General features: G+C 48.0%; 1 protein-coding gene across 4 annotated transcripts; it reads right to left on the bottom strand.

Annotated features, from left to right (window-relative positions):
• Positions 1-3,030: 3,030 nt before the first annotated feature.
• On the bottom strand, positions 3,031-23,306 carry ZNF623 (zinc finger protein 623). 4 transcript variants are annotated; one of them, XM_058444136.1, is made up of 3 exons: positions 22,912-23,154; positions 17,999-18,785; positions 3,031-9,831 (listed from the first exon to the last, which is right to left on the bottom strand). In XM_058444136.1, the coding sequence occupies exon 3, from the start codon at positions 9,734-9,736 to the stop codon at positions 8,246-8,248; it is 1,491 nt and encodes a 496-aa protein (XP_058300119.1). In that variant the 5' UTR covers positions 9,737-9,831; positions 17,999-18,785; positions 22,912-23,154; the 3' UTR covers positions 3,031-8,245. The 4 variants fall into 4 exon arrangements, with proteins under 4 accessions (XP_058300119.1, XP_058300120.1, XP_032616550.1 ...); XM_058444137.1 differs by lacking the exon at positions 22,912-23,154 and adding an exon at positions 21,799-22,056; XM_032760659.2 differs by lacking the exons at positions 17,999-18,785; positions 22,912-23,154 and adding an exon at positions 23,180-23,306.
• Between the last annotated feature and the right edge of the window lie 1,377 nt (positions 23,307-24,683).

Below are 24,683 nucleotides of genomic sequence, written 5' to 3'. Positions count from 1 at the left end.
GGCCGGGTGCAGTTGCTCACACCTGTAATCCCAGCACTTTGGGAGGCTGAGGTGGGTGGATCACCCGAGGTCATGAGTTCAAGACCAGCCTGGCCAACATGGCAAGACCCTGTCTCTACTAAAAATACAAAAAAATTAGCTGGGTGTGGTGGCAGGCGCCTGTAATCCCAGCTACTCTGGAGGCTGAGGCAGGAGAATTGCTTGAACCTGGGAGGCAGAGGTTGCGGTGAACTGAGATCGTGCCATTGCACTCCAGCCTGGGCAACAAGAGCGAAACTCTGTCTCAAAAAAAAAAAAAAAAAAAAAAAAAAAAAAAAAAAAAAAAAAAAAAAAGAAACTGTGATGGAAAAGATTCCAAATAAAAGGAAAATAATAGAGCCACAAATCCAAGATCAATAACCCCCAAGAAGGATAAAAACAAAGAAAGCCACACTAAGGCACATCATAATCAAACAGCTACAAGCCAGTGATAAAGAAAAAATCTTACAAGCGCTCAGAGGCAAAGTAAATTACATATTCTATATCCAGCAACATCCTTCAAAAATGAAGGAAAATCAAAATATTTTCCAAAGATAAACGTTGAAAGAACTTGGCCGAGCATGGTGGCTCACACCTGTAATCCCAGCAGTTTGGGAGGCCAAGTTGGGAGGATTGCTTGAGCCTAGGAGTTCCAGACCAGCCTGGGCAACATAACGAGACTCTTTTTTTGGGGGGGGTGGGGGAAAGCCAGGCATGGTGGCTCATGCCCATGTAATCCCAGCACTTTGGAAGGCTGAGGGGGGCAGATCACCTGAGGTCAGGAGTTCGAGACCAGCCTGGCTGACATGTTGAAACCCCACCTCTATTAAAAATACAAAAAATTAGCCGTGCATTGTGGTGGGCACCTGTAATCCCAGCTACTCGGAAGGCTGAGGCAGGAGAATGGCTTGAACCCGGGAGGCGGAGGCTGCAGTGAGCCGAGATCGCGCCATTGCACTCCAGCCTGGGCAATAAGAGTGAAACTCCATCTCAAAAAAAAAAAAAAAAGGAAAGAAATGTAATTTCCAGTCTCCAATGTGGCAGTACTGAGAGGTAAGGCCTTTTAAGGGGTGACTGGATCACGAGGGCTCTGCTCTCATTTGTGTGTTAATAGATCAATGGGTTACCAGGGAGGGGATCTGAAGGCCTTGTAAGAAGAGGGAGAGACATGAGCTATCCCGTAAGCATACTCGGCCCCTCACCATTGATGTCCCACACCATCTCTGGACTTTGCAGAGTCCCCACTAGCAAGAAGACTCTAACCAGATGCAGCCCCTTGACCTTGGACTTCTCTGCCTCCATAGCTGTAAGAAATAAAATCCTTTCTTTTATAAATTACCCAGTTTCAGGCCAGGTATGGTGTCACACACCTGTAGTCCCAGCTACTCGGGAGGCTGAGGCAGGAAGATCACTTGAGCCCAGAAGTTTGAGGTTACAGTGAGCTATGGTGGCATCGTTACCCTCTAGCCTGGGCAACAGAGTGAGATTCTGTCAAACAAACAGATAAATAATCCAGTTGCAGGTATTCTGTTGTAGGCAACAGAAAACGGACTAAGACAGAAAATTGGTACTGAGTGGGGTGCTGCTAATAAAAAATAACCAAAAATGTAGAAGCGGCTTTGAAACTGAGTAATGGGCAGAAGCTGGAAGAATTTGGGGGAGCAGGCTAGAAAAGGCCTAGATTCTGGTGAGGGCTTAGAAGACAAGGCTAGGGAAAGACTGGACCTCCTTAGAGATCCATTAAGTGGTCACAACCAGAATGCAGGTAGAAATATGAACTATAAAGGCCATTCTGATGAAGTTTCAGATGGAACAGAGGAACAAGGTGTTGGACAGTGAAGTAAAGGTCATCCTTAATATAAATTGGCAATGAGCTTCGCTGAATTGTGTCCATGCCTCGGGCTTTGTGGAAGGTCAAACTCGAGAGTGATGAACTAGGATATCTGGAAGAAAAAAAGAGAAGGAGCTGCTGGTGGCCGGGCGTGGTGGCTCATACCTGTAACCCCAACAGTTTGGGAGGCCAAGGCAGGCAGATCACCTGAGGTCGGGAGTTCGAGACCAGCCTGGCCAACATGGAGAAACCCCATCTCTACTAAAAATACAAAATTAGCTGGGTGTGGCGGCTCATGCCTGTAATCCCAGCTACGCAGGAGGCTGAGGCAGGAGAATTGCTTGAACCCAGGAGGCAGAGGTTGCAGCGAGCCGAGCTCTCACCACTGTGCTCCAGCTCAGGCGACAGAGTGAGCCACTGTGCCCAGAGGACATTCTTTTAAGTATAATTAAAATAGAATGTCAAATAAAATGTAATGGAATGTTTTGAACTTTATGCCAATAATTCACTGTTTTACATGAAATGAATAATTCTTTGAGAGATAAAAGTTACCAAACTTGGCACAAGAAGAAATAGAAAAACCTGAACTGTTATAGCTGTTTAAAAAAATTGAATTTATGACTGGGCATAGTGGCTCACTCCTGTAATCCCAACATTTTGGGAGGCCAAGGTGGGCAGATCACGAGGCCAGGAGTTCAAGACCAGCCTGTGCAACATGGTGAAACCCTGTCTCTACTAAAAATACAAACACCTGGGTGTGGTGGCACGCACCTGTAGTTCCAGCTACTCGGGATGCTGAGGTGGGAGAGTCACTTAAACCTGGGAGACAGAGGTTGCAGTGAGCCAAGACCACGCCACTGTATTCCAGCCTGGGTGATGGAGTGAGACTGGGTCTCAAAAAAAAAGGAAAGGAAAGAAAAGAAAAAAAAAGGAAAGGAAAGAAAAAAAAGAGAGAAAGAGGGAGGGAGGGAAGGAAGGAAAGAAGGGAAGAAAACATTTAAGGAAGAAATAATAGTATCAGTATAAACAACTTCAGAGAACAGATGTGGATAGAATAATTCACCATTCTTTAGGAGTAACAGTATCCTGATATCAAAACAAGGACATACTCTTACCAATTCTGAGGAAGGCGGAGCAAGATGCCCTAGTCAGCACAGTAAGAAAAAGGAACAAAGTCCATATACATTGGAAAAGTAAAATACTTTATTCACAGATGACATGATTATCTACATAGAAAATGCTAAAGAATCTAGAAAAAAGCTACTAGAACTAATAAGTTAACTGATCTAAGTTGCTTGATACAAGATCAATGTACAAGTCTAATGCATTTCTATATACTAGCAATAAGAACTAGAAAATAGCTTTTTAAAAACCTTACCACTTGCAATAGCATGCAGAAACATTAAATACATGAATTTAACAAAATGTGTGAGAGCTGCAAACTGAGAGAAATTGAGAGATCTAAATAAATGGGGCAGTACACCATGTTCAACAATTGGAAAACTCAGAATTGTTAAAACGTCATTTCTCCCTAAATTGATCTATAAATGCTAGAAGACTTTCTTTTTGTAGACATTGATAAAAGTTGTTTTTTGAGACAGTTTCGCTCTTGGTTGCCCAGGCTGGAGTGCAATGCCACGATCTCAGCTCACTGAAACCTCCACCTCCCAGTTCAAGCAATTCTCCTGCCTCAGCCTCCCGAGTAGCTGGGATTCTACAGGTGCCTGCCACCACGCCCGGCTAATTTTTTTGTATTTTTAGTAGAGATGGGGTTTTACCATGTTGGCCAGGCTGGTTTTGAACTCCTGACCTCAAGTGATCTGCCTGCCTCAGCCTCCCAAAGTGCTAGGATTACACAGGCATGAGCCATGGGCCTGGCCTGAAGTTGATAAAAGTTGACTCCAAATTTTATATGAAAATGCAAAGGATCTAGAAGTCAAAAAAAAAAAATGGGAAAAGAACAAAACGGAAGCTCTTCCAATACCTGAGTTCGACTACAGTTGGCCAGGAGTGGTGGCTCACACCTGTAATCCCTTTGGGAGGCTGAGGCAGGAGGATCCCTTGAGGCCAGGAGTTCAAGACCAGCCTGGTCAACATAGTGAGACCCCATCGCTACAAAAAAATATAAAAAATTAGCAAGATGTGGTGATGCATGTCTACAGTCCCAACTACTTGGGAGGCTAAGGAAAGAGGTTCACTTGAACCCAGATGTTCGAGGTTACATTAGCTGTGATTGTGCCACTACACTCCAGCCTGGGCAACAGAATGAGATTCTGCCTCATATAAAACTACAGTAATCAATATAGTGTCATATTGGTGTAAAGTTATACACACAAGAAGAATGGTGTCCAGAACAGACCACTTCTATGTCACTTAAGTTTTACAAACCTGTGAAGACTTGGTCATTGGGAAAGTACAGTCTCAACAAATAGAACCGAAACAACCAACCACACAGATAAAAAAGTGAATCTCGACCCTTATCACATATGGTACACAAAAATGAACTCAAAATGGATCACAGACTTACATGTAAAAGGTAAAACTATAAAAGTTCCATAAATAAAAAACATAGGAAAAAATCATGTCCTTTGAATAGGCAAATTTCTTTTTTTTTTTTTTTTTTTGAGACGGAGTCTCGCTCTGTCGCCCAGGCTGGAGTGCAGTGGCGCAATCTCGGCTCACTGCAAACTCCGCCTCCCGGGTTCACGCCATTCTTCTGCCTCAGCCTCTCCGAGTAGCTGGGACTACAGGCGCCCGCCACCACGCCCGGCTAATTTTTTGTATTTTTAGTAGAGACGGGGTTTCATCGTGGTCTCGATCTCCTGACCTCGTGATCTGCCCGCCTCGGCCTCCCAAAGTGCTGGGATTACAAGCGTGAGCCACCGTGCCCGGCCTTGAATAGGCAAATTTCTTAAACTCAATTGTAAAATCTCATAAATCATTATTATCTTGGTTTACTGCAACCTCTGCCTCCTGGGTTCAAGTGATTCTCCTGCCTCAGCCTCCCAAGTAGCTGGGACTACAGGGGCATGCCACCCACCCAGATAATTTTTGTATTCTCAGTAGAGACAGAGTCTCACCATGTTGGCCAGGCTGGTCTCAAACTTCTGGCCTCAGGTGATCTGCCCACCTTGGCCTCCCAAAGTGCTGGGATTACAGACATCAGCCACCATACCCAAATCTTTGATAAATTAGACTTAATAAAAAATATTCAAAAGACACCATTAATAAAATGAACAGGCAAACCAAACATGAAAATATTCACAATATTTGTCACAAATGGAGACAAAGACTTATACATATTACATATGTTTTTCATCCAGAATATGTAAAGAACTTGAGTCAACAATAAGCATCCCAACTTAAAAACAGGCAAAAGGTACGAACAGACACATCACAAAAGACGAAACGGAAAAGCAATAAGCAAGATGAAATCATAGACATACATTATTCAGTGGGCAAATACAAATTAAAATCATAAGGAGGCTAGAGTGGATTAAATTTTAAGAGACTGACAATGCCGAGTGTTAGCAAAGACATGGAGCAACTGGAATCTTCCCATAATGTAGTAGTAGTGTAAAATGATTCAACCACTATGGAGGGCTGTGTGACAATTTCTTAGGAAGTTAGAAACACTTATTGCAATGGACTGTTTACATCCTTGCACAATTCATGTCAAATTCCTAACCTGTAAGATGATATGAGGTGGGGTCTTAGGGAGGGGACAGCATCACAAGGGGAAGAGCCCTCACGAATGGGGTAAGCTTCCTAGTCCCTTTCCACCACGTGCAGTCACAGTGAGAAGACATCTACTTAAAAGGAAGCAGGCCCTCACTAGACACCAAATGTTGACACCTTCCTCTTGGACTTCCCAGCCTCCAGAACTGCAAAACATAAATTTCTGTTGTTTATAAGTTTCCCAGTTGATGGTATTTTGTTATGGCAGCCTGAATGGACTAAGACACTTACAACACGGCAATTAAAGTCCTAGGTATTTACCCAAGAGTGATAAAAACACATGTGCAAATACATACTTTTACACAAATGCTCATAGTTTTAAGAGCCGAGACTGGAAACCCATTAACATGTGGATGAATAAACAAATGATGGCTTATCCATACAATGGAATACCACTCAGCAAAGAGAACTACTGAAACACCAAACAGCTTGGATGGGTCTAAAAACACGCCAAAATGAAAGACATCAGATGCAGAAGAACACATACTAAATGAATCCATTTGTATGAGGCTCTAAACCAAGCAACACTAATCTATGTGGCCAGAAAGTGGTTATCTGGGGCTGGAGTGGGCTTAACTAGGAAAAGGCAAAAGGGAACTTTTTTGGGTGATAGAAACGTGTTCTTGGTTCTGGCGGTGGTGGTTACACAGGTGTATGTATTTTTCAAAACTTTGTAGACTTAAATAGGCGTTTTACTATATGAAAATTGAATCTCAATAAAGTTGATTAAAATGGTCTGGTAAAATCTACATTTGAAGCATCTCTAGTAATGCTGATTTTTCAGAAAATGTAGATCTCTTTTTTGAATTATTTGTCCTGAGGCTTTCAGGGTTGGTAGTATTTAAGAACTCAGAATATGGCCTCATGAGAAAAAAATTATATCGTTCCAAAACTGGACTTTGGGGTTCATGTTCAGATGAAATTCAGAGGTAAAGACTAACAGTTCAGTGAGGTGGTTGTCCACTGTCCACTTACCTCGCCTGCTTTTGAACAGTCCTAGCCAAAGAGCCATCTCTCATGACTCCATGTTTCTGCAGATTCCCTCTCCTGGATCCTATTTTCTTCTTTAGCTGATCTCTACTGATCTCTGGCCCAGCTGAAATGTCACCTCTTCTGTAACGCCTTCCCATCTCTGTGCCACATCAGGCACCCCCTCACCTGTGCTCCTTCACAACTGAGAGCACATACTTAACTCATCCTACTGTGATCTCTGTCTTCCCCACTACACTGTGGATGACTTCAGGGTAGTGGGTTGCTCATCTGTTTTCCCAACATTTAGGACTATTCCTTATAGATATCAATACATTTTGAAATGACAAAATGAGCCAGAGAGCATGGAAAATGACAAGAGCTCAGTTCAACCTTAGAACTGCTAAAACAGAAGAGTTACGTAGTACATTGAGACTGTGCCTTTCGAGTGAGACAGAAAGATAGAGACAAGTGAAGACCTTCTCTTGAGACCTGCCTCCTCCTGTCCCCACTGTTCCAGCTGAGCCAAGTGTCAATGCCCTCCAGATCAAGTGGACAGTTCTGCATGAGCTGTAAGGTGGCACACATGAGGGCGTGGATGTGCACAGGCTATTGCCTGCAACTTCTAAGTAGAAGCAGCAGACAGTAGCAGGGCTGAGAATATACTTCTAACAGAATCGTAGATTATACTGATACAAAATGAACAAACAACAACAATAAAAAACAGCCAACAGCTGAAAATTTTTAGAATGGCAGCATAGAAAGGACAAAGCAAGAGAGATGCCAATTACGCGCAGATTTAGGGGTGTACTTTTTATTGCCCTGTGCTAGACAGTGGACATATGGAAATCAATCAGATATGATCACTGTCCTCAGGAACTCAAGAGCATAATGACAGAGATAGTCTATCAAGTCATTCTGACATATGCAAGTAAATAACAGTAATAGCAGTAATCACTGAGCCACAGAAGTGTGCAGAGCACTGCCAACTAAGCCTGAGGGAAAACATCCTTGACATGATGCCTGAAGCATGTCTTGAACCATGATTCAGAGTTAATTAGCTGAGAAGAGACCCTTCAACAAGAACAAAGGCGAGAGAGGTAGGAAGCCGCGTGGAGCACAGGGAAGATGAAGCAGTCGGTGTTGCTGCAGCATTAACTGTTGTGGCAGGAAGTCAGGCAGTGGGAGGCAACGCTCCAGGACTCAGGAGGCCTTAGGGCACACGATGGGAGGCCTGGAGTTCCTCCTCAGGACAACAGGGAAATGGCTCGGGGTTTGTATAGAGTTACCTTTCTTCAACTTAACAGATCAAAATTTCCTAGTTAACATTCTCCTAAGTAATAAGATTAGATACACAGTTCTGCTCTAAAAGGGATTTAACTCAAGGATGGACTATTTAACTGGGGATAAAATTTTTTAAAAACCTTTTCTTCAGACCTGTCTTCTCCCTGCCCCTACTGTTCCAGCTCAGAGTCAGGTGTCAAGCCCTGTGACTCTCCTGAGGACAGTGCTCACAGCTGAGGAGAAGGGCTGAGCCTAGTAGTGCTACACAATGGCAGGTGGCACCCACTCCAAAAGCAGCCCCATCCATGACTCACAAAATTCTGACATGTCCAAATCTTAGAAACCACATGAATCCTAATTCCACGCATTTCCAAACATCACTCATTGAGCGGGAGAATAATTATTTTAGAAGTTATCTGTGTGTTCCCCCTTATCTACAGACCTCTCACCCAAATGTATGGGGGCCTTACTCAGGGAGAGTCCCTCTTGGTGAACACTTTCATTATTTTTAAAGTTTGTAGTTGAGTTAAAATCTCTCCCATACTGACTACGTTCATAGAGCTTCTCTTCAGTATGAATTTTCTGGTGTTGAAGGAAGTTTGACCTCTGAATAAAGCCTTTCCCACAATAACTGCACACATAGGGCTTTTCTCCAGTGTGAATAATCTGGTGCAGAAGCAGCTTGGAGCTCTGGATGAAGGCTTTCCCACAGTCTTTACATTCGAAGGGCCTGTCCCCAGAGTGGATCTTCTGGTGCTCAGTGAGATGGGCTTTCTGGAGAAACGCTTTCCCACATTCCTTACATTCGTACACTCTCTCTCCAGTGTGGATTTTCTGGTGTCGAATAAGGTATGAACTCAGAAAGAAAGCTTTCCCACACTCATTACATTCATAGAGTTTCTCTCCAGTGTGAATTCTCTGATGCTGGGTGAAGTTTGACGTCTGGCTGAAGCGCTTCCCACACTCATTGCATACGTAAGGCCTCTCCCCAGTATGGATCCTCTGATGCTGAATGAGCTTTGAACTCCGAATAAAGGCTTTCCCACACTCATTGCATTCAAAGGGTCTCTCTCCGGTGTGAATTCTCTGGTGCTCAATAAGGTCTGAGCGATGACGGAATGCCTTCCCACATTCTTTGCATTCATACTGTTTCACTTCTGTGTGGATCTGATAATGGCGAATGAGGCTCGAGCTCCTTATGAAGGATTTCCCACATTCATTGCACTCATAGGGCCTTTCTCCCGTGTGAATCCTCTGATGACGAATAAGTAAGGAGCTCTGACTGAAGCCTTTCCCACACTCTTTGCATTCAAAAGGTCTCTCTCTGGTGTGAACTCTCTGGTGCCTAATCAGGTCTGAACTGTGACAAAACGCCTTCCCACACTGCACACATTTGAAGGGCTTTTCTCCCGAATGAACACGCTGATGCTCAATGAGACCTGCATAGTGAATGAAGTCTTTCCCACACACATTACAGACGTAGAGTCTCTCTCCAGTGTGAATTCTCTGATGCTCCATAAGGTGTGAGCTCTGGCCAAAGCCTTTCCCACAATGATCGCACGTGTAAGGTTTCTCCCCAGCATGCGAAATCCGATGCCTAACTAGGTCTGAATTAAAAGTGAAGGTTTTGTCACAGATATCACAAGGATTGGCTTCCCCCTCTATGAGCTCTCTCTGAAGCAGAAGAAGGTCTGAGTTCAAAATACGGTTTCTTCCTGACTTGGTGCACACTTGAGCTGTCTCTCCTGTCTGGATCTTCCAATGGGTCACTGTCACCTGCTTGCAGCCCCTGTCCTGAGAGGGGGAACTCCCCAGGCTCTGACCTTCTGGATTTCCCAAGAGCTCCCCTAATCTGGGCTCGTGGACTTCCTCAGGCTCGGGGGAGGGGAGCTCCATCACTGTGAGTTTGTCTGACGTCGTCCTATGTGAGTTTTCATCCTCAGAAATCCAGGCTTCAGTCACCTTCTTCTCACCAGTTCCTACATTAGAATCTGAAACGAAAGACAACAAAATCATCTTTGTTAACAGATGGGGATCTCCTGAATCAGGGCAGGATAAAATTCATATCCAAGAGGTGGGAAGTGCTTCCTCTGTCCCTCATCCTGACCCAACGTGCTGCTACCCACAGCTCTGGTCTCACACCCAAGCCTGTCCCACGTAAGATGGCTTCTTTGTGGCTCCACTTTTAACATCCAACACCAGGACAGACTGGTCTGTGATGCACAACACTCCTCTGAACATTAGTGAATCCTGGATGAGTTGCAGAGGGGTGGGGATATGCTTGAACTCCATTAAAAAACCAAGACAGATATTTTAAACAAACGTATAAACACATCAGCCCTAACACTTCTTCACTGTTCCTCATTCCTTCCTTCATGTCCTCTTCCCCTCTCTGTACCTAGCTTAGACCCCATGGTCTGGGACACTGTGTTCACTGTAAGTTACATGAGAATCACCCTCCTGCACAGAATCGGGCTCCCCTGCCCTTTTCTCCCTCCATCATATTTGGATGGGAAAGCCCAAGCTTTGGTTAAAACGAGGCTGTGTCCTGATTTGCACCTGCACTCTTGCTGTTTTTCGTTTGTTTTTGTTTTTGTTTTTTTAGATGGAGTCTCACTCTGTCGCCCAGACTGGAGTGCAGTGCCGCAATCTCGGCTCACTGCAAGCTCTGCCTCCCGAGTTCACACCATTCTCCTGCCTCAGCCTCCCAAGCAGCTGGGACTACAGGCGCCTGCCACCACGCCCGGCTAATTTTTTTGTATTTTTAGTAGAGACGGGGTTTCACCATGTTAGCCAGGATGGTCTCGATCTCCTGACCTCGTGATCCGCCCACCTCGGCCTCCCAAACTGCTGGGATTACAGGTATGAGCCACCACGCCCAGCCAGCTGACTGAGTTCTTTAAATTCAGAGCTGCTTGCCTAATGGGGCCTGAGAGCTGCCAGCAACTCCTACCCTTCCCACTCCCCACAGGACCTTCCACTTCTCCTGTTTTCTTACAGACCCAGCACTCCCTCCTCCCTCCCCACTGGTGACCTTGCTTCTTGTTTCAACGAGAAAACAGAAGAAATCAGGCAAGTACATCCACTGCCTCCCACATCTCCTGCCAGCCTCTATCTCCACCTATCCTCTGCCAGGCTTGTTACCTGGGTTAAACTGCCCTTGTTCTGACTTAAAGTCAACACTTCCACTTGTGTGTGAGCTCCCTTTTCCTCTCACACTTGCAGGGTCAGCATCTGAGCACCCACCCCTCTCCTCCATCCAGAAGTCCCTGCCCTCCAAGCCCACCACTCCCCTCAGCATGAAGAAGTGCACCAATTCCCAGTCACCTGAAAAATGCACGTCATGGGCCCCATGTCCCACCAATTACTACCCCATGACTCTCCTCCTCCGCAGCCACATTCAAAGAGCCCCCACCCCACGCTCGATTTCTCCCTTTCCTCCTTCCCCTGAGCCTACTACAGTAGGGCTCTCACCCCAAACATCCATGTCACCAGATCAGGGGTCAGCTATGGCCACACTTCCAACTCAACCTGGGGCGGCACTGACACAGCCTCGCTCCTTCAGAAGGCACTCTCCTTATGTGAATCTGGGACAGCCTTTCTCTGTTCCCTACCTGCCTGATAGCTCCTCCCACTGTCCCCTGACGCCTCAAAGCCCTGGCATATCTAGGGCTCAGCCCCCGTCTTTGTCCATTACAGAGGTGAGTGCACTCATTATCAGACACCAATGCCATCTATGCTGAAGACTCACATGCCTGCCTCCAACCTGGCCTTTTTTCCAGCCCCCACACCTGAGCAGCTCCTCACCCAACACCTTCATTTGGATGCTCTCAGAAGTTTTTCAGCCCTAATGCGTCCAGCTTCACTTCTGATTTTCCTCCTTCTATAGTTTTCTCCATTATCTCATTTGTTCAGGCCACAAATGCTGCAATAACCCTTGAATCCTTTTCCCTTTGTTCACACTCCACATCTGTTCAAAACCATGCCCAGCGCCAGATGCCCACAGCCTACAGGGCTGCCATCTGCACCATTGCCTTTCACCGTGAAGTGTGACCGCCTCTCACCTTCTTACTTCTCCCCTTCTCCAGCTCTTTTCTACACAGCCAGGAGAATTACGCTTTAAAATCATAAATCAGATGTCACTCTTCTACTCAAAACTTACAAGGGTTTCCCATCCCCTACTCAGGCCCCACAAGGGCCACCGGGCCTGGACTCCTGTTGCTCACCCTGCCCTCCCCTTCCCTCTTCTTTGGTCACACTGGCCCCTGCAGTCCCTGCCCCCTCGGGGCCTTTGCACTTTAGTAGAAAGACTCCAAAGATATTTGCAGGGTTCACTCCTAGATGTCCTTCAGGTGTCTGTGTTGATGTCACCTGATCAGAGCCCTTCCTAGTCACACTATAAAACAGCAAGGCACCCCCACCCTCAGCATGCCCTCTCTCCTGCCTCTGCTTCCTCTGCACAGTTCTGACCACTTAACCAATCGTAAGTCACCCAATCAAAGCAGCCATCGATTGTGAGATGTGACACGATTTTATGAACCATGAAGGAAAATTAAAGTACCAATTTAAATGAAAACACTCCATCAAGCGAGGCACAGTGGCTCACTCCTGTAATCCTAAGACTTTGGGAGGCAGAGGTGGGAGGGTCACTTGAGACCAGGAGTTCAACGTCTGCCTGGGCAAGGTAGAGAGATCCCATCTCTACAAAAAACATTTTTAAAAACAGCCAAGCGAGGTAGCACACCTGTGGTCCCAGCTACATGGGAGACTGAGGCAGGAGAATCACTTGAGCCCAGGAAGTTGAGACTGCAGTGAGCCGTGCTTGTGCCATTGCATTCCAGCCTGGGTGACAGAGTAAAACCCTGTCTCAAACAACAACAAAAAACACTCCATCAATTCTAACAGGCAACTCAATTTCAGAGATATTAAAACATGGAGAAAGCGTGTCTTAGAATCAATGAATTGTGATATATACATGCATGCACACACACACACACACACACACACACACGCACACACCCCACAGGCAACAAACTATGTGTCCTGCTGTCTCCCCAAGTACGTAAGTGCTGTGTAGGCAGGAACTTTGTTCTGTTCTTTATTCTCAGCAACCCAAACAATTCCTGGCATAAAGTAATACATTTCATCAATATCTGTTGTATGAATGAATGTTCTAATCATGCATACATAATACACTCAATACAAGGTAATAAGCCAGGTACAGTGGCTCATGCCTATAATCCCAGCATTTCCAGTGGCCAAAGCAGGAGGACTACTTGAGGCCAGGAGTCTAAGACCAGCCTGGGCAACACAGCAAGACTCCATCTCTAAAAAAAAATTTTTTTAATTAGCTGGGTGTGATGTTGCATACCTGTGGTCCCAGCTTTTTGGGAGGCTAAGGCAGGAGGATCACTTGAGCCCAGAGGTTTGGGGCTGTAGTAAGCCATGACTGTGCCATGGAACTCCAACCTAGGTGACAGAGTGAGACTCTGTCTCTAATTAAAAAAAAAAAAAAAAAAAAAAAGCTCCAACACTTCTAGTATTAAACACTGAAATAAACGTGAGTTATACATACCTTAAAGAAAGATTAACAGTGCTTGCTACAGCTCTTTTAGAATGTCTAGCAGGTTTCTCACTTTTTACTGGAAAATCTCCCATAAAAAAAATTAAGAAAAACAAGATAATTATTTACCCACTTACTTTAATGCAGGGTCCTGGGTAGCTGGTGCCTATCCTGGCAGCTCAGGGTGCAAGGTGAGAACCAGCCCTGGATAGGACAGGGTCCCACCGCAGGGCAACTCACACACCCAAACTCGCTCATGCTGGGACCAAGGAGACACCCCAGTTCACCTAATGGACACATCTTTGGGACGTGGAGGAAAGCAGGCGGCGGCCGTGGGGAGAACGTGCACACTCTACACATGGTGCTCCCAGCCAGGAATCACTTTTTCCCTCATAGATGTTATAACGAAACAATGATACCTGACGCTCTGCCATGGAAAGGAAGGAAGCCAGAATCCACTCTCTGAAAGCAGAGACCAAAGGAATGGTGACTGCTTTGAGAGAAAGTCTCTTTCTTGGCGCCTGCACTTTACCAGCCTCAAGTCTGAGGATTTGTCTTCTTTTTTTTGAGACGGAGTCTCGTTCTGTTGCCCAGGCTGGACTGCAGTGGCGCCATCTCAGCTCACTGCAAGCTCCGCCTCCTGGGTTCATGCCATTCTCCTGCCGAGTAGCTGGGACTACAGGCTCCCGCCACCACGCCTGGCTAATTTTTTTGTATTTTTAGTAGAGACAGGGTTTCACCGTTAGCCAGGATGGTTTCGATCTCCTGACCTCGTGATCTGCCCGCCTCAGCCTTCCAAAGTGCTGGGATTACAGGCGTGAGCCACCGTGCCCAGCCGAGCATTTGTATTTTCTCTTTTTTTTTTTTGAGATGGAGTTTTGCTCTTATTGCCCAGGCTGGAGGGCAATGGCGCGATCTCAGCTCACCGCAATCTCCAGCTCCCGGGTTCAAGCGATTCTCCTGTCTCAGCCTCCCAAGTAGCTGGGATTACAGGCATGCACCACCACGCCCAGCTAATTTTGTATTTTTAGTAGAGATGGGATTCTCTGTTGGTCAGGCTGGTCTCGAACTCCCAACCCCAGGTGATCTGCCCACCTTGGCCTCCCAAAGTGCTGGGATTACAGGCTTGAGCAGCTGCGCCCGGCATTTTTTTTTTTTTTTAAAGATACGGTCTTGCTCTGTCGCACAGGCTGATTGCACGGTGGCGCGATCTCAGCTCACTGTAACCTCCGCCTCCTGGGTTCAAGCAATTCTTGTGTATTTTTAGTAGAGATGGGGTTTCTCCATATTGGCCAGGCTGGTCTTGATCTTCTGGCCTTAAGCGGCCCACCCACCTTGGCCTCCTAAAGTGCTGGGGTTACAGGGGTGAGCCACCACACCCGGCCATGTATTTCCTTTTTAATTTCCATATATATTCTGCTTATGCACTGAGGACCCATTAATGCGGCTCTCAGGATGAGAAAGCTGACTGTCTCGCCTCAAGAGCATTCTCTCTGGGGTTGTTGCTGGGCAGTGGGAGCCAGGCCACTGTGAACATCAGTAATGTTGGCTTCCCATCCACTACTGTCTCCAGTACCTCAAGGCCACTGCCAATATAATGAGAGAGGGGGAGGCTGGGCGCGGTGGCTCAAGCCTGTAATCCCAGCACTTTGGGAGGCCAAGGTGGGTGGATCACAAGGTCAGGAGATCGAGACCATCCTGGCTAACACAGTGAAACCCCATCTCTACTAAAAATACAAAAAATTGGCCGGGCGTGTTGGCGGGCGCCTGTAGTCCCAGCTACTTGGGAGGCTGAGGCAGGAGAATGGCATGAACCCGGGAGGCGGAGCTTGCAGTGAGCCAAGATCACGCCACTGCACTCCAGCCTGGGGGAAAGAACAAGACTCTGTCTTAAAAAAAAAAAAATAATAAATAATAATAATAATAATAATAATAATAATAATAATAATAATAATGAGAGAGGGGGATCAGCCCAGCCCAGAAGCCAGTAAATAAAACTGGAGGTTCTTCTGCTGGTTTAAAAACCAGGGCTGCACCAGGTGCAGTGGCTCATGCCTGTAATCCCAACACTTTGGGAGGCTAAGGCGGGCGGATCACTTGAGGTCAGGAGTTCAAGACCAGCCTGGCTATGGTGAAACCTCATCTCTACTAAAAATACAAAAATTATCTGGGCGTGGTGGCGCACACCTGTAATCCCAGCTACTCGGGAGGCTGAGACAGGAGAATCACTTGAACCTGGGAGGCGGAGGTTGCAGTGAGCAGAGATCACAACACCGTACTCCAGCTTGGGTGACAAAGTGAGACTCCATCTCAAAAAATAAACAAAAATAAACAAAAACAAAAACCACAGCTGCGACATGGGATGCACTGGCAGCAAGCAGCCCCAACAGTGATGATATTTTCAAGGGAATTAGGTTGCTGGAGAAACTGCAAGCCTACCCTGCCGAAGTCTGTAGCTAGAGTGTTCTTAGCAACATTCTAACACCCTAAATATCTAGCAACAGAAGACTCACACAAAACAATAATGCACAGAAAAAAAACTGCCACACACAAAAGCGCAGGTGCACCTCTCTACAGACGAAGTGCTGAGCAAAACCAGCCAGGCACAAAAGAGCTCATATTGTATGACTCCATTTACATGAAGCTAGAAAACAGCCAATCCCTGGTGGGATGATGTAAGCTGCAATGGTGCTCAGGACACTGTTGCTGGCAGGGGCACATGGTGCCCTGAGTCACACAGGTGCTCACTCCGGAAAAGGTGACTGGGCCCGGGATTATGCGACCTCATGCAGGCACTGGGATGCTCTACCCAGCCCTGCTGTGGAGGGAAATGCCCCAGCCTGCAGTTTGGGAATCCTCACTCTGGGAACTGCTTCCAAGAAGGGGACTCCGCCCGCCCAGTGCCAAGCCCTCTCCCACTCAGTTATCCGCTGCTCCAAAAACAATTTACACAAACTCAGCAGCTTAAAGCAGCATGCATTTGTTACCCCACAGTTCTGCAGGTCACACACCCAGGCCAGGCCAGCTGGGATCTCCACGCAGGGTCACGCAAAGCTGCAACTGTATGTCATCGGGCTGAGCTCTCATCTGGAGGCCCTGGGGAAAACTGGTTTCCAAACTCATTCAGATTTCGTGGCAGAATCCAGTTCCCTGCAACTGCAGGACTGAGAACCCTGTGTGTTTACTGGCTGTGAGCAGGAGCCACCCCTAGGGGCCACCTGAACCTCAAGGCAGGCACAGCACATCACATTTTTCTCACACGTCTAATCTCAGCCTCTGTTCTCCAACCAGATGGAGGAACCTCTGCTTCCCAGGGCCTGTGTGATTAGGTCAAGCTCTCCCAGACGGCCTCCCTTCTCACCTCACTGACCTGGGACCTCCCGACATCTGCAAGTCTCTTCATGACAGTACCAGATGTCAGTGTCTGAATGAGTAACTGGAAGAACGGGTACGTACATCAGGGGCCGGGAATCTAAGAGGCCACCTCAGAACTCTGCCCTCCACACCCATGCCAGGTGCCTGGCAGGTAACAGGAATCTAAAACTACTGTCACTGTTTGGGGCACCATGAACCGCACCCATCTAAGAAGCTGAATTATCAATGTGTGTTTCCTACATTCACCACCGACAGGCTGTTCCCCATCTCTCTCCCTTTCCTCCCGCCTTCCTCTTCCCTGGATACAACAATATTGAGATTAGGCTAATTAGTAACCTTACCATGGCCTCTCACGTGAAAGGAGGAATCCCACATCTCTCACTTTAAACCAAAGGCTAGAAATGATTAAGCTTCGTGAGGAAGGCATGTCTAAACTCAGTCAGAAAGCCGGGCCTCTTGCATCAAACGGCCAAGTGGGAATGCAAAGGAAAAGCCCCAGAAGGAAATTAAAGGAGCTGCTCCAGTGAACGCACAAATGATAGGATAGCAAGACAGCCTTATTGCTGACATGGAGGAAGTCTGAGTGGTCTGGAGAGATTAAAAGAACAACTTTGCCCGACGGCTGGTGTGACTGGCAACCAAAGCTGAATCCACAGCAAGGTCCTAACTGTCCTCAATTCTATGAAGGCCGAGACAGGTGAGGGAAGCTGCGGAAGAAAAGCAGAAAGCCAGCAGAGGTTGGTTCATAAGGTTTAAGGAAAGAAGTCACTTCCACACATAGAAGCGCAAGGTGAAGCCGCAAGTTTTACGGGAGAAACTGCAGCAAGTTCTCCAGATCTAGCTAAGATGGTTGACTAAGGTGGCTACTCTAAAAAGATTTTCATTGTGGATAAAACCGCTTTCTACTGGAAGAAGACGGCATCTAGGACTTTCGCAGCTAGAGAGAAGTCAATGTCTGGCTTCAAAGATTGAAAGGACAGGCTGACTCTCTTGTTAGGGGCGAATGCAGCTGGTGATGTGAAGCCAATGCTCATTTCCCATTCCAAAAATTCTAGGACCCTTAAGAATGATGCTAAATCCACTCTGCCTGTGTTCTAGATATGGAATAACAAAGCCTGGATGACAGCGCATCTGTTTACAGCATGGTTTACGGAGTATTTTAAGCTCACTAATGAGACCAACTGCTCAGAAAAAAAGATTCCTTTCAAAACACTACTCACTGACAATGCTCCTGGTCACCCAAGAGCTCTGATGGAGATGAACAGCGAGACTGATGTTCTTCTTTTGCCAACACAACGTGCATTCTGCAGCCCGTGGCTGGGAGTCACTCCAACTTTCAAGTCTTATTAAGAAATATGTTTCACAAGGCTGTAGTTGCCATAGATAATGATTCCTCTGATGGATCTGGGCAAAGTCAGCCGAAAACCTTCTGGAAAGGAGTCATCATTATAGATGCCACGAAGAACATTCATGATTCGTGGGAGGAGGTCAAAATATCAACATTTGGTATTTTGGAAAAACTTGATTCCAGCCCTCATGAATCTGTGAGGGGTTTGAGGCTTCAGTGGAGGAAGCAACTGCAGATGTGGTGGAAATAGCAAGAGAACTAGATTTAGAAGTGTAGCCTAAAGATGTCACTGAATTGCTTCAATCTCGTGATCAAACTTGAATGGATGAGGTGTTGCTTGTTCCCCAGGCAGAGTGGAGTGGTGCAATCTCGGCTCACTGCAACCTCCACCTCCCGCGTTCAAGCGATTCTCCTGCCTCGGCCTCCTGAGTAGCTGGGATTACAGGAGTGCACCACCACGCCTGGCTAATTTTTGTATTTTTAGTAGAGACAGGGTTTGGCTATGTTGGCCAGGCTGGTCTCAAACTGCTGACCACAGGTGATCCACCCGCCTCAGTCTCCCAAAGTGCTGGGATTACAGGCATGAGCCACCATGCCCGGCTGAGGTGTCGCTTCGTTTCTTGACATGGAATCTGCTCCTGGTGAAGATGCCGTGAACACTGTTGAAATGACAACAAAGGATTTTGAAGATTCCATAAACTTAGTTGATAAAACACAGGCAGGGTTTGAGAGGCTTGATTCTAATTTTGAAAGAAGTTCTACTTGGGTAAAATACTAGCGAACAGCTTTGCATGCTACAGAGAAATCTTTTGTGAAAGCAAGATTCCACTGATGTGGTGGCAAACTTCATCGTCCCATTTTAAGAAACTGCCAGTCACACCAACCTTCAGCAACCACCACCCTGATCAGTCAGCAGCCATCAAGAAAGGCAAGACCCTCCACTAGCAAAATGATTACAACTTAAGGCTCAGATGATCATCTTTTAGCAATAAAGTATCATTAAATTATTTACATTTTTAGACATAATGCTATTGCATGCTTAATAGTAACCACAGCATACCTTAAACGTAACTTTTATATACACTGGGAAACTAAGAAGTTTCTGTGACTTGCTTTGTTTTGCTATTCACGTTATTGCAGTGGTCTGGACCCACACTGGCACATCCCCGTGTGTGGGATGAAAGGTCCACTGGACACTTGGGTGGCCAATGTGGTTCCCCAGCATTCCTGTTTCCTTCTTCCTTTTAGTGTTAGAAACCCCATCAAATTACTAATGACTGCCCCACAAATGACATTTCCTAGTATCCCCTTAAGTTAGGTGACTTTGTGACCAAGATGAGGTGAGAAGGGAAGTGATGTGTGCGTGCCATCCACTCTCTCCCCTCCCCACAGTGCTGATGAGGCAGGGCAGCCAGAGTTCCCGGAGGCCACCCCCTACCTTTAAGAGAGAATAAGACAACTCAAGCTTCTTATTTGAAACACCGTATTTCAATCTGTTACAGCAACTTTAACCTACGTCTTAAATAATGCTAACATACAACTCAAATATTCAGATTCAATTCTCCCCATGATGATAAATTCAAACTGGGCCAGGTGCGGTGGCTCACGCCTGTAATCACAGCACTTTGGGAGGCTGAGGCAGGTAGACTGCTTGAGCTCAGGAGTTAGAGACCACACCCTGGTCAACATGGTGAAGCACAGTCTCTATTTTAAAGACAGGCCAGATGCGGTGGCTCACGCCTGTAATCCCAACACTCTGGGAGGCCAAGGCAGGCACATCACCTGAGGTCAGGAGTTCGAGACCAGCCTGACCAACATGGAGAAACCCCGTCTCTACTAAAAATACAAAATTAGCTGGGCATGGTGGCACATGCCTGTAATCCCAGCTACTTCGGAGGCTGAGACGGGAGAATCACTGGAACCCGGGAGGCGGAGGTGGAGGCTGCAGTGAGCCAAGATCACACCATTGCACTCCAGCCTGGGCAACAAGAGCAAAACTCCATCTCAAAAATAAATAAATAAAAATAAAAATAAATAAAAAAGGGGGTGGGCCAGGCATGGTGGCTAATGCCTGTAATCCCAGCACTTTGGGAGGCCGAGGCAGGCAGATCACCTGAGGTCAGGAGTTCGAGACCAGCCTGGCCAACATGGTGAAACCCCATCTCTACTAAAAATACAAAATTAGCCAGGTGTGGTGGCACATGCCTGTAATCCCAGCTTCTCGAGAGGCTGAGGCAGGAGAATCTCTTGAACCTGGGCAGCAGAGGGTGGAATTAGCTGAGACCGCGCCATTGTACTCCAGCCTGGGCAACAAGAGCAAAACACCTCAAAAAAAAAAGAAGTGGGGGAACGGTGGGGTGGAGATGTTGGTTTCTTGTTTTGGAACTCAGCTGATATCTTCTAATTTTAAATTTTAAAATGGCTGTTATACTACCTGGAAACAAGCTGTTTCTTTTATTTTATTTTATTTTTGAGACAGAGTCTCACTCTGTTGCCCAGGCTGGAGTGCAGTGGCACAATTTCAGCTCACTGTAATCTCCGCCTCCCTGCAATCTCTGTCTTGTGGGTTCAAGCGATTCTCCTGCCTCAGCCTGCCAAGTAGCTGGGATTATGGGTGCCTGCCACCACGCCCGGATAATTTTTTTTGCATTTTTAGTACAGATGGGGTTTCACCATGTTACCCAGGCTGGTCTCAAACTCCTGACCTCAGGTGATCCACCCACCTCGGCCTCCCAAAGTGCTGGGATTGGATCATAGGCGTGAGCTGCCGTGCCCGGCCAGCAACAAGCTGTTTCTGTTTACAAGAGCACATCTTAAAACAGTATGTGTGCCTCTTGATAATTTTCATAATTTAACTTTTGAGAAAGTTTATTTTTTTTTTAGATGGAATCTCACTCTGTTGCCCAGGCTGGAGTGCAATGGCATGGTCTACACTCACTGCAACCTCCACCTCCCAGGTTCAAGTGATTCTCCTGCCTCAGCCTCCTGACTAGCTGAGATTACAGGTACGTGCCACTACGCCTGGCTAACTTCCGTACTTTTAGTAGAGATGGGGGTTTCACCATGTTGGTCAGGCTGGTCTCGAACTCTTGACCTCACGATCTGCCCGCCTCTAGAGAGTTTTTAAAATTGCAAATATCTTGCTTTGAAGAAAGTTATCTCAAAATAGCTATCTTCAGTTTTTGCTTAACTTTTTCTTGTATGAATTTAAGTAAAATTAAATCAATACATTTTCATTTAAAGAAATTGATATGAAATGAAAAAAAAAAAAAAAAAAGCCACCTGACTTGTGGCTCCACACAACAAACTGACTAGCATGGACCCATCTCCTGTTATAACACAGAATTTGCTGGATAAAACATCACCCAAGGCCAGGCGCGGTGGCTCACGCCTGTAATCCCAGCAATTTGGGAAGCCGAGGTAGGCAGATCACGAGGTCAGGAGTTCGAGACCAGCTTGGCCGATATGGTGAAACCTCGTCTCCACTAAAAATACAAAAATTAGCCGGATGTGGTGGCGTGTGCCTGTAGTCCCAGCAACTCAGCCGGCTAAGGCAGAAGAATCACTTGAATCCGGGAGGCAGGGGGTGCGGTGAGCCGAGATCATGCCACTGCACTCCAGCCTGGGTGATAGAGCAAGACTCTGTCTCAAAAATAAATAAATAAATATCACCTGAAATTGTCTCAACAGCAGATGTTGTGTATCATCAGCAGCCACAGCAGCTCTGGGGTGCCTAGGGGTGTCCCATCTGGCACTAGAAGCCCCCAGCTCTTGCACCCACACTGGTAAGGGGATATTCCAGCCTCAAGTTCCCAGCCAGAGTCACTGTGTGTTGCTTACAGCCTGAAGAAATTAACAGGATACACCAAGCTTCACCCTCAGGAAACAGGAAAAGCAGAGCCAGAGGGCAACCGAGTGGGACGTGCACTAGTGCTCCACCAACATCTGGACCTCCTTGCCCCGCGCCACACCAAGGGGCCTACTGGGCGCCACACGCTAGGCAGGAAGCGCTTGTGTTCCTAGTGCTCCCCACGATGCCCCGGAGGTTCAGGGAGGTAACAAGCGTAAGGTCAGAGAACTGGAGCCAGCTGTCAACTGCCCCCGCCCCACCCAGGCCATTTGGCTTCTGCTACCGGCATGCTGCTCAGGGCTCTGCCCAAGGACAACGACAAGCCCCGTGTCCTCTCCTGGGGCATCTTCCATGACCCTGAGGCAGCGAAGACAAGCTCGGCAGCTCCCTGAGCTGCTTCACACCAACTACCTGAGTCTGAGGCCCGCATCCCGGCGCTGCTCAGACCCCGAGAGTCCCTGGACCATGACGTAGCCTGTGTGTGAAAGGAGCAAGACAGCCTTGACATAAGCACAGAGAACGCCACTGGGATTCTTAAAGACTCGAAGGGAAAAGGGTACCTTCAAGAGAAAGCAGGACAGCGTAGCCAAACCACCTCTCCCCATCTGGGAATTCTCCAGGTCCAAGTCTTGTACTTAACTCTAATTCTGCTCATCACGTTTCCCTCCCCACCCCTATCCCCAACAGCACAGAAGATGCCGGCGCTGCATCTCCTCCAGCACCGAGAGGCCTCGAGGCCCCAGGGAGCGGAGGCAGGCTTCAGGCACAGCCGCGGGAACGCCCACACCCCGTCCTGTCACACCGTAAAACATGTCTGCTGCATCAACCTCACGCAGGCCTGGCGGGCCTGAAGACTGCGACACGGAAACTCAAGCCCGCGGCTCTACGGCCTGGGATCAGGGCGGGGGGAAGGAGAAGGAACCAGGGGTACCCACACGGCACTCCTCAGGGAGAAGACCCCCGGCTCGGGCCCGAGGCGGGCTCGCTGGAGAGACGCTGCAGCCTCGCGGGGCGGCCGTGGCTGCGTCCGGAGACCGGCTAGCCAAGGCCCCGCTCCTGGACGCCCTAGCGGGGCGGGCCGCGGCCTGCGGACCCCGCCCGGCCCTCTCGGCGAACTGTGCCCTGGCAAGGCCGCCGGGCTCTGGAGCCAGCCGGTGCTGCGGCTAAGGCGTTGCCCGCCCCCGTCCGGAACGCGCCACTCACCCGGCGCGGGCGGGGAGAGGACGGCGCGAGCCCGACCCTGCAGCCGCTGACCGGACCCCGCCGGCGAGGGCCCCGCAAACCCGCCGACAAAGCCCGCACAACCGCCCGCCCGCCGCGACCGGAAGTCGCGAGAGGCCCCGCCTGGGAAACTTCCGGCGCCGCTCTAGGAGCGCCAGGGATCGGCTCCCCTCTCGGTGGTGCGGACTTCCGGGCGCGGGGACTAAGACCCCCTCGGAGGGTCCCGGGGTGTGCTGCAGGCGCGGCTTCGCTACGCGGTTGAGAGGATTGCGGGCCGGGAAGCGCGGGCTCGGAAACTCGGGTCTGGAGCTCGCGGCGAGGTCCGACCGCAGCCCAAGACCAGCTTCTCAGGAGGCGAGGACCCAGGGGAAGTAAATACCGTGAGAGCCAAACTTCACCTCTTTCTGCGCCTCGGAGAGGTGGGGAAGCGGCGCGCTGTGGGGTTTTTTGGTTTTCGGGTTTTGGTTTTTTTAAGACAGGGTCTCGCTCTGTCGCTCAGGTTGCAGTGCAGTGGCGCGATCTCGGCTCACTGCAGCCTCGACCTCCCGGGCTCAGGTGGTCCTCCCGTCTCAGCCTCCCAAAGTGCTGGGACCAGAGGCGCGCGCCACCGCGCCGGCTCATTGATTCTTGGTAGACATTACTCATTGCTAGAATGAGTCACAGTCCGAAATAATCGAAATAATTACATTCCCCTGCCCCCCCCCCCCAAAAAAAAAACATTATATTCGTATTTTGGCTTTTCTTTTTCCATTTTTCTGCTAGCACTGAGGAAACTTGTTTACCTAAATTGTTAGATAGGATTGGGAGGAATTTTGCTTTAGCAATGACGCTCAATTTATTTTTATGTTTATTTTTTGAGATGGAGTCTCGCTCTGTCACCAGGCTGGAGTGTTGGAATGCAGTGGTGTGATCTCGGCTCATTGCAACCTGCGGCTCCCTGATTCAAGCGATTCTCCTGCCTCAGCCTCCGGAGTAGCTAGGATTACAGGCACGCGCCACCACGCACAGCTAATTTTTGTATTTTTAGTAGAGACAGAGTTTCACCATGTTGGCCAGGATGGTCTTGATCTCCTGACCTCGTGATCCACCCGCCTTGGCCTCCCAAAGTGTTGGGATTACAGGCGTGAGCCACCGCGCCCAATTTCTTTAGCTCCTTCTGACTTATTTTTTTTTTTTTTTTTTTTTGAGACAGAGTCTCGCTCTGTCGCCCAGGCTGGAGTGCAGTGGCGCGATCTCGACTCACTGCAAGCTCCGCCTCCCGGGTTCACGCCATTCTCCTGCCTCAGCCTCTCCGAGTAGCTGGGACTACAGGCGCCCGCCACCACGCCCGGCTAGTTTTTTGTATTTTTAGTAGAGACAGGGTTTCACCGTGGTCTCGATCTCCTGACCTCGTGATCCGCCCACCTCGGCCTCCCAAAGTGCTGGGATTACAAGCGTGAGCCACCGCGCCCGGCCTCCTTCTGACTTATATGCAAAAAACATAACA

This window comes from Hylobates moloch, unplaced genomic scaffold (genome assembly GCF_009828535.3).
Source record: "Hylobates moloch isolate HMO894 unplaced genomic scaffold, HMol_V3 SCAFFOLD_9, whole genome shotgun sequence".
NCBI lineage: Eukaryota > Metazoa > Chordata > Mammalia > Primates > Hylobatidae > Hylobates > Hylobates moloch.
Note: the sequence above shows the minus strand (reverse complement) of the source record. Positions and strands in the feature narration are given on the sequence as shown.

Coding starts and splice junctions, on each gene's coding strand:
- ZNF623 (XM_032760659.2), bottom strand. CDS start 9,736: ATGGAGCTCCCCTCCCCCGAGCCTGAGGAAGTCCACGAGCCCAGATTA.